At 40.6% G+C, this 12,963-nt stretch overlaps 1 protein-coding gene and 2 long non-coding RNA genes across 3 annotated transcripts; 1 reads left to right on the top strand and 2 right to left on the bottom strand.

Annotated features, from left to right (window-relative positions):
- Positions 1-632: 632 nt before the first annotated feature.
- On the bottom strand, positions 633-12,902 carry LOC136423577 (integral membrane protein 2C-like). The gene is made up of 6 exons (XM_066411798.1): positions 12,709-12,902; positions 5,220-5,393; positions 4,547-4,738; positions 4,067-4,177; positions 3,504-3,672; positions 633-2,667 (listed from the first exon to the last, which is right to left on the bottom strand). Exons 1-6 carry the CDS (start codon positions 12,775-12,777, stop codon positions 2,558-2,560), a joined length of 825 nt encoding a protein of 274 aa, XP_066267895.1. The 5' UTR covers positions 12,778-12,902; the 3' UTR covers positions 633-2,557.
- On the top strand, positions 8,841-10,421 carry LOC136423578 (uncharacterized). The gene is made up of 2 exons (XR_010753758.1): positions 8,841-9,096; positions 9,691-10,421. It is a non-coding gene; the product is annotated as an uncharacterized lncRNA (long non-coding RNA).
- Positions 10,239-12,089, bottom strand: LOC136423579 (uncharacterized). The gene is made up of 2 exons (XR_010753759.1): positions 11,832-12,089; positions 10,239-11,302 (listed from the first exon to the last, which is right to left on the bottom strand). It is a non-coding gene; the product is annotated as an uncharacterized lncRNA (long non-coding RNA).
- Positions 12,903-12,963: the final 61 nt, after the last annotated feature.

Below are 12,963 nucleotides of genomic sequence, written 5' to 3'. Positions count from 1 at the left end.
GTGATTAGTCAGAAAAGATCGCCAATTGTGAATCATATTTGTACAGAATGATTAAAAGTAGCAGCACTGAGAATGTATGGCAACGCTGCATTGTATTGTATATACACAAATGTATTGAGCATCGAAGACACGCACACACAGAAATACACACACACACATACACACACACACACATGCATGAACGTGCACACATACAGTCAAAACAGAAAGGTAAGCCCTCAACACACCAAATACTTTGTTTACATAGATTCAGCCAAAACTGTTGCAAAGTGACACCTCAAAAAAACACTTTGTGCATTACATTTGTTTCAGTTGCAACTCAACTAGTCAAAATAATTTCAGGTAAAGGTAGTCCCATAGCCTTTTTGAGGCTGTAGAGGTAGTGGGTTGTTATCTACTGTGTATAGGGTATGGTATTAAAAAGAGAAGCATCCCTTCTCTTCCACCGCCTTTTACCTCCTCACAGATCGAAGAGTGAGGAAAGTCATGTTAAGCACCTTTCTCAAGGACACGGTGTCTAGCCAGGAATTGAACTTGTGACTTATGGAACCTCATGTCCACTAGCCTAGCCACTCAAAGCAATTAACTATGGCCAGTGAATGCTACTACATGTACACACACAAATAACAAGCTTGGGAAAGAAAAGTTTATTTTACATTCAGTGTCATGTCCTACATGGCTTCCACTTCTACATTACGTACCATCCTGGTCTTGTACATGTCCAGCTTGTACTTCCCTTAACAATTCTCACCACCATCCTGTGGAGTATGTGCCATCAGATAGTGTGCAATACAAAAACACAGAAAGCATGCATTTCTAAAAAGAAGATTCAATTCCATTGTGATCCAATATATACAGTAAAAAGCTTTAAAATCATACCTTAAGCCATTCATATTTGCTTGTTGATAATGCTTATGTATCTATTCAAGGGATTGTAGTTTCTTTGAAATTTTGACCTTTCAATTATAATTCTGTACTGATGCATATCAAATTTTGCTTTCTAATAAAATGTCCATAGTTTCTTCAGCTAGTGTCTGATACATGTTCATTCCACTCTCACTGCCATCATTGGTATAAACTTCATCATTCACATCTCATGTGTTCATTATGTAGTCCTTTTTGTTCAATAATTTCAGTGTGTTGAGATTAAATCTTAACAACAAAAGTTGCATGATATTTGCAGCCTTGTACTAAATGCACAGAGTACATCTCAAGCCATTTTTGTTATGTTGTACATCCACTTGATATACATAACATGCACAGACATACCAAATACATACAGGTACCCCTAGTCAGTTGTTTTTTGTTACACGTTCATCGGCTTTGTATAGCTTTGTCAGAATACACTTCACAGCCATGTAAAAATTCAACACTCCTACTTCGTAGTTGTTTTACATGGTTTGAACAGAGCGATGCCTTGTGTACGTACACACATACATCCAAACATGCTGTAAAGTCAATCTACAAAATGGAGGCCTTCCTCCTACTCCAAGGCTATTTTATTTACACATGCATTTTCCACAGACAACACAATGCCTTCAACTACATGTACAGCAGAACTGCCAAGTGTGTAAGACCACAACAATTTAACATCTCAATACTCAGAATTGAGTACCAGAATATCAAAAGGTGTGGCCAATATCATCAACACCTAGAGCTACTTTGTACGTGAGTGTAACTGGAGTCATCTTACGCAGGGGCACTTAACGGAATGTGTACAACGTTGGTAGAGAATACATTGTGCAAGGCTACAATAGGAGTATATTTTGCTATTGTGCATCTAAGTCTATTCAACACACCTTGACATGACTCTTACATTCAGCTGAATATACAGGGAGTGTTCTTCATTTTTTCCAAGATTTTACACAACTTTTTCAGTGATCTTTAAACTATAATTTTGAAATATACTGTCTTGCAGTGGATTGCTGTTTAGTGAAAGAAATTTTCGGTTTTAATGCCATCCCTGCATAAATATCCAAGTAAAAGAAGGTAAGAATTTGTCAACTAATATCAAACACAAGATGCACGTATAATATAAACATGCTGATTGAATATCTTAATTTGATAAACAGAAATCAAAAAAATTTCATGACTTAAAAGAATCAATTATTACATCTTGGTTATAGGAATAGTATTGAAAATCATCTAAAAGCAAAACAGTCCAGCAGCCATACAACAATACATTATTGTATATGGTGAAAAAGATGAGAAAAAAATTTCTAAAGCATGTCAGTCAAGAACTGGATTTGTCTTTGTGATCAACTGCAGGAATCTATATTCTGTTTACTGGTAACAAAGAAACATGCATACAATTTTACATGTGCGTCTATAAAAATGGACTTTGCAGGATTTTTCATCATTTTGTTTTTCTGTACTCCACCTAAGCAAGCTTTCTGTTATTTTCCTTCTCCGGACACAGAAAGACAAGATGGTCACCAATCCTACAGAGTCCATCTTCTAAACATCACCAGAAGTTGTTACAGTGTAGCAATTAAAGCAAGGCTAACTTTGAACATATCAGAATGTTCTGCATGACCTGCACGTGACGTCAGTCTTCTTACTCCACAAACTGGATGCAGACTTCACTGACTTCTTTGCCACTGTAGAATCGAATCTTGCTGTCGCACTTCTCCTCTGATATGTCGCGTTTAGCCAAGTAGTGGCCCTCTGTGAACAGAAAGCTGAGTTAGCCAGACATCCAACAGTTTGGGTACTGTGGGAAATGGGTATTGCTTGTATGTACTACTTTTGCCAACAACTGCAAGGCTTGGAAGAGTGAGGTGTCCATTTCAAGATGTACACCGTTTGGGGAGATCTTGTGGTTAGGGTTGTTGACTTAGAATGGAAAGCTTGTGGGTTAAAATCCCAAGCAGGCCCCAATGTTCCGCCCTGGGGAAAGGTACTTTACACCTATTTCCTCACTCGACTCAGGTGAAAATGAGTGCCTAGCTTCCACTGGGGATGTCCTCTTGGATAGGAAGTAAAACGGGGGTCCAGTGTTTGAGGAGAGTCACACCTTGAGCACATTAAAGAACCCACCATATTTATCAAAAAGACAAGGCGTTCATTTCAGTGTGAATGGATCAAACCTCACAGTCCAGTCTTACACAGCTTGTACTTTATGTGCAGAACTGGTGTTATGCTTAATTGTGGTCTACCAGTTAAGCAATACAAAGGAACAGAGATGCACCATACTACACACTGAAAGATTTGGGAAGAATGTTAACTTTCACCAGGGCTGTCTCCAGCTAGCTTTAAATTTTTTTTCCGTCCCACTTATTTTTTTGAAATCCAATGTTTTAATTTTCTTTGTTAAATCTGTCATTTCAAGCCTACAAAAATGCATTTTCATAAATTTTATGTCATGAAGTTTTAATTTTTGGGACAGACAGTGACATTTTTTCCATCCTGACAAGCAAATTTCCATCCTGGGATGGGGGGACGGGTCCTGGAGACAGCCCAGACTTTCAGCAAAAAAGGATGCCACTGGTAGGAACACAAACCTGGGCGCAGGTCCTCATCGTTCTTCCTGATGCTGGTCAGCCTGTAGGTGTCCACCCCCCTGCACACGGCGTGGATGTACTGTCCCAGCTGGGCAGTATCTGCGATCGGTGGCTGCACAACGCGCATCACTTCCCGGTTCACATAAGCCTGCGGCATGAAGCTTCCATCCTGTTGGAACAAAGGGACGTAAATCTTGGGTACAGAATTCTGTCCATTCGTCAATATAGGGTTAATGACCTGTCCCGAGGTCTATACGGTGTGATAAGGCATGGTCGTTCCTATAACCACCAAATAAACTGGCAAGATCCTATCTATATCAAGGAATGTCTTAAAATGAAATTTAAAAAAAAACCCATCTCATTTAATGGTAACGTTTGCACAACCGGTTTTTATATGAAGATTAATGACCCATAAAATGGGGTCTGTATGGGAAAATCAGGACCTGTACATGGAGCCTCCTGATTGGTCGACGACATCTAGCTATATGATAATTTAGCATAAACACTTGAAAGCGAAACATGATTGTTTAAGGTTAAGCTGAAGAAGGAAGAGTCAGACATACTTTAACGCGCATCAGCAGGTCGAAGAGGCTGCGAGGGGGCGGCACGGCAGACTCGTTCAGGGCCATCACGAAACACCTCATATGGTCCCAGTCCTTGAATGCAGTCAGTTGCTATGGAAACAACAAAATACATGATTAGATAGCACTTGGACCAATTATAATGTACATACTTTGCATGAAGTTAAATCTTGAGTCTATAATCGTTTTGAAGAGCTTTGGAAAATGTTGAGCACATGGGTCAAAATATTGTTGACATTCAGATTCCTTCTGGTGTGTCCATGTGACAATGGCTGCTTTGCTGTCATTTTCATGACTTTGTAAGACTTAGCTCACACTTAGACAATGTTTATTTGATGGTGCCTACCCTCCTGAAGTCGTGTAGAACAGTAGCATGGTCCGGCACCTCGATGCGCCCATACCAAGCACAGACTTTGTACACAGAGTGCGATAAAAGACACATCTCTCACACGTGGTACCTACCCTCCTAAAGTCATGCAGGACAGTGGCATGGTTGCACTTGTCGAAGTCCGGCACCTCGATGCGCTCATACTCCCCGTCCAGGTCCACCTCCACATCCTCCTCCAGCATGGCCCACTGGGCGCGGGGGGTGGTCGGGTCCTGCCCACGGTTGTAGTAGTGGCTGTTGTAGCGCACACCGCAGCGCCCCACGAACTGCAGAAACGAGATATCAAAGATCTAATACCTCCGTGACTTTTTGTGAATTTCTTAATGCGCTACTACAGTTGGTGTTAGACAGGTCCTAAGCCATCCGGGTGCTCCAAATTGAGGTCATTGACCTTGCCGGACAGACCAACTGTCTATGGACTATACCTCACAACTTTTAGAAAGGAGGATGTTGGCCTGTAAAGCTGCAGTACCCAAAAATACTGCTAGGGGGCCCAAAATAGCCATGCTTCTTTGGGACCTCAATAACTACCCACACCACACATACACACCAAAAAGAAGTACCCGTCGGAGGTGAACCTCCTTCCCAGAAGTAACGTGTTAGTACCAATGCCTTTGTAAATAAGAAAAGCTTCTGCAAAATGATGTTTTAGATGTTTCAGTAGTACAGTAGTAATAAATTGGACATGCAACTTCACTGTGCCATGAATTCGCCTTGAAGGAGCAAACATTTAAAGATCTACAGTACCTTCCTGTGGCGTCCGAAGTGGCGGTACAGGAACAGCCCCCCAGCGATACCCCCGATCACCAGCAGCATGCAGATCAGCGCCATGATGCACGAGGTGCAGCCGTTCCTGCGCCGAGGCATGGGCTGGGTCACCGCCACGGTGGCGGTCTCCACATCGTCATCATCCGCTGGTTTCTGTGTGAAATGTTTACAGATCAAATGGTTATGGATTTATTAGGACGTTATCATACTTTCTGTCCTCGTGACTTGAATGAAAAGCTGTCAACCACTTAAGTAATATTTAGAGGTTTCCTGAGAGAAAAGAACCCATCACACTTTTCAAGAAGAAAAAGACTGACTGGGTATGCTTGGCCAAATCGGGGAGATCACATGCTCATGGCATGCTTTCTCTCCAGTCACTAGTTCACCAAAACTACTAATTGTTTGGAAACTGTACACTCCATTGGTTAACAGAACAAGTGAATCAAATAAACGGCAAACCTCTACGTCTACCGTCAAAATAACAAAGGTTGGTGCAATTGAACAGTATTTGTAGTCCTTAAACATAGACTACATGAACATGAACATGGATAATACTTTTTGACACAAACTATGGACAATATGTCCAGAGAACAAAAAATGTACCACTTTGGAAATTAATTTCAATGAAAAGTCTTTTAGAAGTAGAAAGCCTTCGTTTTTTTAGGTTTCTTTTTTATGTCCTCTGATGGTGTATTTACAGTATGCACAGTATTCATACAGGTACATGTAAAAAGAGGAATAAATATGGCACAGTTTGGTCTACAATCTATGATCTTAGTGCAAACATGTTGTTTAGGGCATCATGTTGAAACAAAAGTCTCAACAGACGTGTTAACAGTTATTTGTCTCAGCAGCATTGATTGTGATACATGCACTGATAAATTTGTCTTGGTGCCATTTCACTGTGTATATCATGTTCTGTTATTGCCCCAAAGCCAGACAAATTATTTTCCACACCTACACAGTCATATGATATCAAGAATTGAATATCACCACACCTACGCAGTCATATGATATCAAGACTTGAATATCAATCACCACCAAAAACCAGTTATTGAAGTGAAAACGATCACCTTGTTATGTCTATGTGACAGCGTTGGATTTACAATTATTCTACATTCATTTTTGTTAACACCTTCTCAGAACAAGATACTTGTTTGAGTTTTGTTGCCTCAGGTTTTGTGTTTTCTAGAATGAATATCAAAGTACATATAGCTCTTAACAAGCATTTATAATTGGAAAAGATAATTTGTGTTCCGTCAGTTATTGACAACAAAGTTCCCAAATTAAGGTTTTAAACGTAAAGTTGAGGGGGAACCACCTGTAAAAGTACCAAAAGGAACAGTATTTGTCATGCACCTTCATCAAATTTCAGACTTTAGACAGCTGTGCGTGTACAGTGTGGTGTACTACATTCATGTTTTGACACCATGTTGTTGGCTTCCTGTCAATACTGTCAATGTTTCCCCATCCCCAAGGTGATAGCACACATTAGGAAATTAAAACAGCTCTCTGTACAATCAATGTGATGTTTCTCGTCACCTTTAATGTCTTCCCTTTAACATTATATTGTGCGAAAATCTATACAACAGTATATCATGTTACTGCTGTCGTGCTGCCACAGTTCCCAATCATGATTATAAAATCGTAAATTCATCCTCTGGGAATACCATACAATATGAGCTTAAAGTATTAAAAGTATTAGCTTAATATGAAAGTGAAAGTGATTTTGAGCAGGCGACTTGCTGCTACTAGTCAGTGGAAACACAGTAAATTCAGCCTTATTATCAAAACTTCTACCTGGTATATTCATTTTGACAACTAGACGTAGATCAACTGGAAGATTAAAATGATTTTGTCAGAATAGTCAAATATGTACCTAACTGTATGATTTGCAAAAATAGTGCCTCAGGCAGACTATGACAGAACATCATGTACATATTGTTGAGATAGCACAGCCACAGACCTTAATGCATACACGTGTAGTTTCATATCATGATCTCAATACTGCACAGCAGCAGATAGACAATTCCCATGGCCCCATCATGGCTGTAGCGTTGCCAGCAATGGACGCAGTCAGACAAATGTCTGGGACTAATGCAGTTTTACCTTTTCTCCAAGCAGATGTTGGGTGAAAAATCTAAATGTTTTGTGACTAGCCAGTTTTGTGACTAGACTGTCAGAAAACCCAGCCGTGGTCCAAAAACATCACGATTTCGTACCCAAATATCTACTTGAAGATCAGTTTTACCCACTCCTATCCTTTCCTAAAGGGTTGAAGAGGTTCACCTGCTACTCTTCAGAAGCTACCCAAATGTGACCTCTAGGCTCTATAGTCTGTGCGTGTAGGAAAGTGGTTAGTGTTGTAGTTTTGTAGACATGAAGCAATGATGCTTGACTCTACATAATGGACCCCACCTCAGAACATTTTGCTGTGTCATTCTGCAAAAGCAGCAGGTAATGTTCAAACAATTGATATGAGATTATAACCTTCATCATAACAGCTATAAACATAATATGTGAATCTAGGATGTCTCTGATTGCTTTGAAACAGCTGTTTTGGCAATTTGGGCTTCATTTTTCAGTTTCCTTTCTTCTGACCCTATGCACTTGGCAAAGTGATGTTTGATAGCTGAATACCGGTACCACTTTCATTTCTGTTGAGAATTTATATACACATCGCACATGACTTACTTTTTGTATATTTGCCCTGGTTTTCCTTTATCTTAACACATGCAATACAAATTACAATGTGAAAAAAGAATATGAAAAAAATTATGTGGTTTTTAGTGATTCGTTTGTTTTTCTCCTCCATCTAGGAGACTAATTTGACACTTTATGAATCATGCATCACACGTAAGCACCTATACAGCCAATAATACAGGGTTTAAAAACAGTTGGCTGCAAATTGCGCAATTATGCTCAAGGGAGGACATGTCGTCTAGACATTTTCACATTAATTCAACAGCCTACATGTAACACTACATTAATGTACAAATGGTTCACAATTATACAGCAATGGTTTTATGAAGACCTTCAGAACGCTTCAGAGTCAGACATTTTAAAAATCATTTCTGAGACACTTTTTTTCTCATATTCTACAGTTGTTTTAACACAAGAAGGAAAATTTCAGCTTCTAACAGAAATAAATGCATGACATGAATCTGACACTTATCTATATCAATCTATATCAATATCTACCGATTAAAAAAGAAAAATTTCAATATTCTTAAAACTATCGTTGCAGATTATCATTATTTTAGTAACAGCACAACCTACGAGAGACCACATCACTGCAGAAAATGTCTATCCCAAGCGAATCATGCATATATTTATGCCAACAGAAAGGTGTGGTCCGACCTACTTGGAATTGTTTATGTTTTGGTAAGGAATGAGGAACTTTCGTGACTGAACAAGGAAACTTCCTTCACAATCTTCCCACTCAAAACTTCCGTGGGTATTTCCCTTCTCTTAAACCAGTTAAATAAAAGGAACATCATTTTCTAAATTTGATCATTCACAAGCTTTTTTGTTCTGTTTTCTTACGTTCTTTAAGCGTTGACGTGTCTAGAATTTATGTTGGTCTGGCTAGCCTATCTATCACGGGGTATAACGTACGTCACGGGATGGCCTGACACATTCGGTGGTCGCAGAGATCTTTCAGCCGCAACGCGCAGACACATTCGACGCGCCGCGGAAAAATCAGCCGTCCGCGCGGTCCTATCAGCCGCAACGCGCAGACAAATTCGACGCCGCGCGGACCTATCAGCTGCTCGCGCGGAAAAATCAGCCGTGGGACAGCGCCATCAGGTGTCTCACTACTGCCTTCAGAGAGCGCTGGAAAGGCCGCGCCAAGGTAGGTCCTCCACAATTTCCTTCTCTAGCATCATATAGAGACATCGACTGGTAATCTAAATAGGCCTATCAGGTGCCAGACTATCTTATGGTCATCCGGAGCCAAAAATAATCGGCAGGTCTTCAAATTAAGTCGAGATATAGGGAGAACAGTTCTAAATCGGTGACACACCACATCGAAGTTGTCAAGGTAAACAGTGGCCAATGCCGTATTTTGGGCCATTAGAAGCAAAGACATCTGCGGTTTTGACGTCTTTTAGTGTGATTGGGTGTCCAGAACAACGTAACATACTCTGGAATTGATATAATATGCCCACAGAGCGAAAATATGTGATACCGCTATATAACGCCCCCCTCCCCATTTTCCAGTAAAGTTACGGCCCATATCTTATACATGTAGTAGTATAGTAAACATTAACAGGCAATAGTGTCTTTGTCGCCTCGATGGATTTTGGCGATATGCGGGGAATACCTCATCTAGATGATTCAACGAACATCTCATACGTTTCTCGCAAGATTGTTTATTATATTGCTAGTATAACTATTACACAGGTATAATGTGTCACTGCAAATAATCAACCCTGATATTTTTCAGAAATGCCTCGTCGACTCAGGTTGACACTATATCCGCAGAAAAGGTGTAGAAACAAAGCAACGGGCACCTGGAAAGCAAACACAGATTGCGAAGTTGAAGATGTATGGGTAACAGAAGATAACACTGGCATTGATGACAGCACTGCAGCAAGTCCCAGACAGAAAGAAACACAACTCTCCTGGTCAACTCCTACTCAAGCTAGCGTCAATAGCACTTTTTCTGGACTGTAGGCTTCTCTCCCTTTATACGAAAGGCGCTAAGCAACGGAAATCATACAATGTACAACTTGAATATTCAAATAACTCCATATTTGCAGTAGAAATCTATATTCATAGAGATATGTATTGAGTAGATTATTCGTCAATTTTGGTACTATGCAGTATGTTTGAAATAGCACATGATATTAGATGAAGACTATACTTTGTCAAGTTGTTATATCTACAGATTTAAGTAATGGACCATCTCAGCGTTGCATCATTGTACTAACCATCTGTATTGCACCTGTATTTCCTGAAATGTTAATCCAAAAATGACACACAAAATATAGGTACATTGTATATATAACTAAATTTATTCTGGTTGTTTACAACATATATAACGTTATTTGCTGAATTGCAATACCATGTTCTTGATCTTGTTATACATCACTTGGCAAATGACTATGTTGTAATCATATTGCACTGTTGCTTAATTTATTGCTATAGATTACAAATTAAAGTATTCTGATCGTATATTAATATTGACTCTTGAAAAAAGGAGAACAAAGTCAAAACCAGTCAAATACCGAGTCTCGACGCCATCATTTTCCCCAACACTACAGATGAAAATCAATGATGGCACTGTACAGGTGCATTATACATGAGGTATACCTTCTTGTGAAACAACAAATATAATTATATGAACCAGAATTACTGCATGATTAACACGAGTGCTTCCTTTTATGAAACTTGTGTTCACACTTGTAACACTGACAAACGTCTTTACTCTGGGATTGTCATGGGTTCTGTGATGATGTTTAGGACTTCTTATATTATGACTTAAAGGAATTTCCACATTTGTTACAAAAATCCCAATCTGAGTGCACTATCATGTGCTTCTTCACTTGAACTCTTTCTGAGAAACTGGGCACTCCTTGGATGATTCAACTAAGTGATCCTGAAAGTCTCTAGCATAAATAAAGTCTTTATTGCAGAACCCACACTAAATTGCTGGTCCTTTATCAGCCCCATGGCAGCGATGCTTGTGTTAATCTAGTGAACCGCTGTTCGCTTAGCACTTGCCATGTGTACACAGACTGCACTGTAGTCCTGCGTGTGGGGGAGGAGACATCCTTTTCTACATCTTCAGCTGGCACAACCACACCAGGTAGGTCATCGGACTCGTTGGACTCTTCCAAAGACACTGAACCCTCACTGGATCCACTGGTTCTGGTGTTTAAACGGGATCCACTTGTGCTGTTACTTGAAGACCAGGTATCCTGTCCCTCCCCAAGGCATGGCTTGTCGGGCGGTTCTTCATCTCCCTCCTAAAGGCCAGACTTGTAGGGTGGAACAGGTGGTTTTACATTTGTGGTCACATGCACAAAACCTGTTCTACTCATCAAACTCCATAGCTGAAATGCAAATTCCAAAAATAAATGCCTTTGTCTGGACAAACATTGATGACTATGTATCTTCATTTAAATGGCCACAACAATATCGCTTCTTATGGCTTTAATACTGCTATAAGATATGTTAACATCGTTCTATACGTGGTGGTTCGTGCTGAAGGATGGGGGAGGGGGGCGTTATATAGCGGTATCACTTCTACCACATATTTTCGCTCTGTGGGCATATTATATCGATTCCAGAGTATGTTACGTTGTTCTGGACACTCAATCACACTAAAAGACGTCAAAACCGCAGATGTCTTTGCTTCCAATGGCCCAAAATATGGCATTGGCCACTGTTTACCTTGACAACTTCGATGTGGTGTGTCACCGATTTAGAACTGTTCTCCCTATATCTCGACTTAATTTGAAGACCTGCCGATTATTTTTGGCTCCGGGTGACCATAAGATAGTCTGGCACCTGATAGGCCTATTTAGATTACCAGTCGATGTCTCTATATGATGCTAGAGAAGGAAATTGTGGAGGACCTACCTTGGCGCGGCCTTTCCAGCGCTCTCTGAAGGCAGTAGTGAGACACCTGATGGCGCTGTCCCACGGCTGATTTTTCCGCGCGAGCAGCTGATAGGTCCGCGCGGCGTCGAATTTGTCTGCGCGTTGCGGCTGATAGGACCGCGCGGACGGCTGATTTTTCCGCGGCGCGTCGAATGTGTCTGCGCGTTGCGGCTGAAAGATCTCTGCGACCACCGAATGTGTCAGGCCATCCCGTGACGTACGTTATACCCCGTGATCTATACTGACCTCACATTTTGCCTTTGGGTATTCTAATTTCCTATGTTTTTAAAGGCCAAGAAGATAAGGAAATAAAAATCTTAAGAGATCTAAGATGTCTGTAACATCGATTTTTAACACGTTGGGAATCACATCAAGGATATCAAGGAGGTTAAAGACCTTGCGCAAATGTTGTTTACATAACTTCAGGTACGTCTTCTTAAGTAAGCACGTACAGGTAACTTATGTAAGATTGGCAGTCGGGGGATTTTGCGGCATTTCCTTCCCACAAAGAATTTCGTTTTGCTTCGTAACGCTTAAATTTTTGGACCCTTGCCAAAGATCTAAGGAAGTTGTCGCGGTCACGACACGATTTTTACTTGGTTACATATCTTCTGGGGGTTTCCTTTTCAAACAAATCAAATCACCACGACTGTACAGATCGCACAAAGATGTCTATAAGCATGTCACTTCCTATTAAAGGCAATGAAGATCAGGATCAAAAGTGTCGATCCGTCAGAATCCGTCAAAGGTCGAAAGAACGAAATCTTTGCGATTACACAAACGCAACACAAAATGGCCGACACCTTTTTACGAAACAACCACTGCCAAAAATGAAAACATCAAAAACCGCCCTTACCATCGGGATTTTCACATCCTTTATGGGGTCCTTCTGCCCGCTGGGGTTAGCTAGGGTGATCTTTCCCATTTTGTCGTCTTTTTCTGGCGAAAAATCGGGGGGAAAAGTGGACAGAAAAGACGCTAAGCGAGAAGGAAACGTTCTCTCTGCCGTCAGCTTCTGCTTTCGCCTCTGATTAGATCACGTGACAACACTGTAGATGTCGTCAGACGATTGTCTCACGTTTTGGAAAGTTTTCGTCAATTTGGGTTTGAA

Source organism: Branchiostoma lanceolatum, chromosome 17 (assembly GCF_035083965.1).
Source record: "Branchiostoma lanceolatum isolate klBraLanc5 chromosome 17, klBraLanc5.hap2, whole genome shotgun sequence".
Lineage (NCBI taxonomy): Eukaryota > Metazoa > Chordata > Leptocardii > Amphioxiformes > Branchiostomatidae > Branchiostoma > Branchiostoma lanceolatum.
The sequence above is the reverse complement of the archived record's forward strand: the minus strand, read 5'-3'. Positions and strand labels throughout refer to the sequence as shown.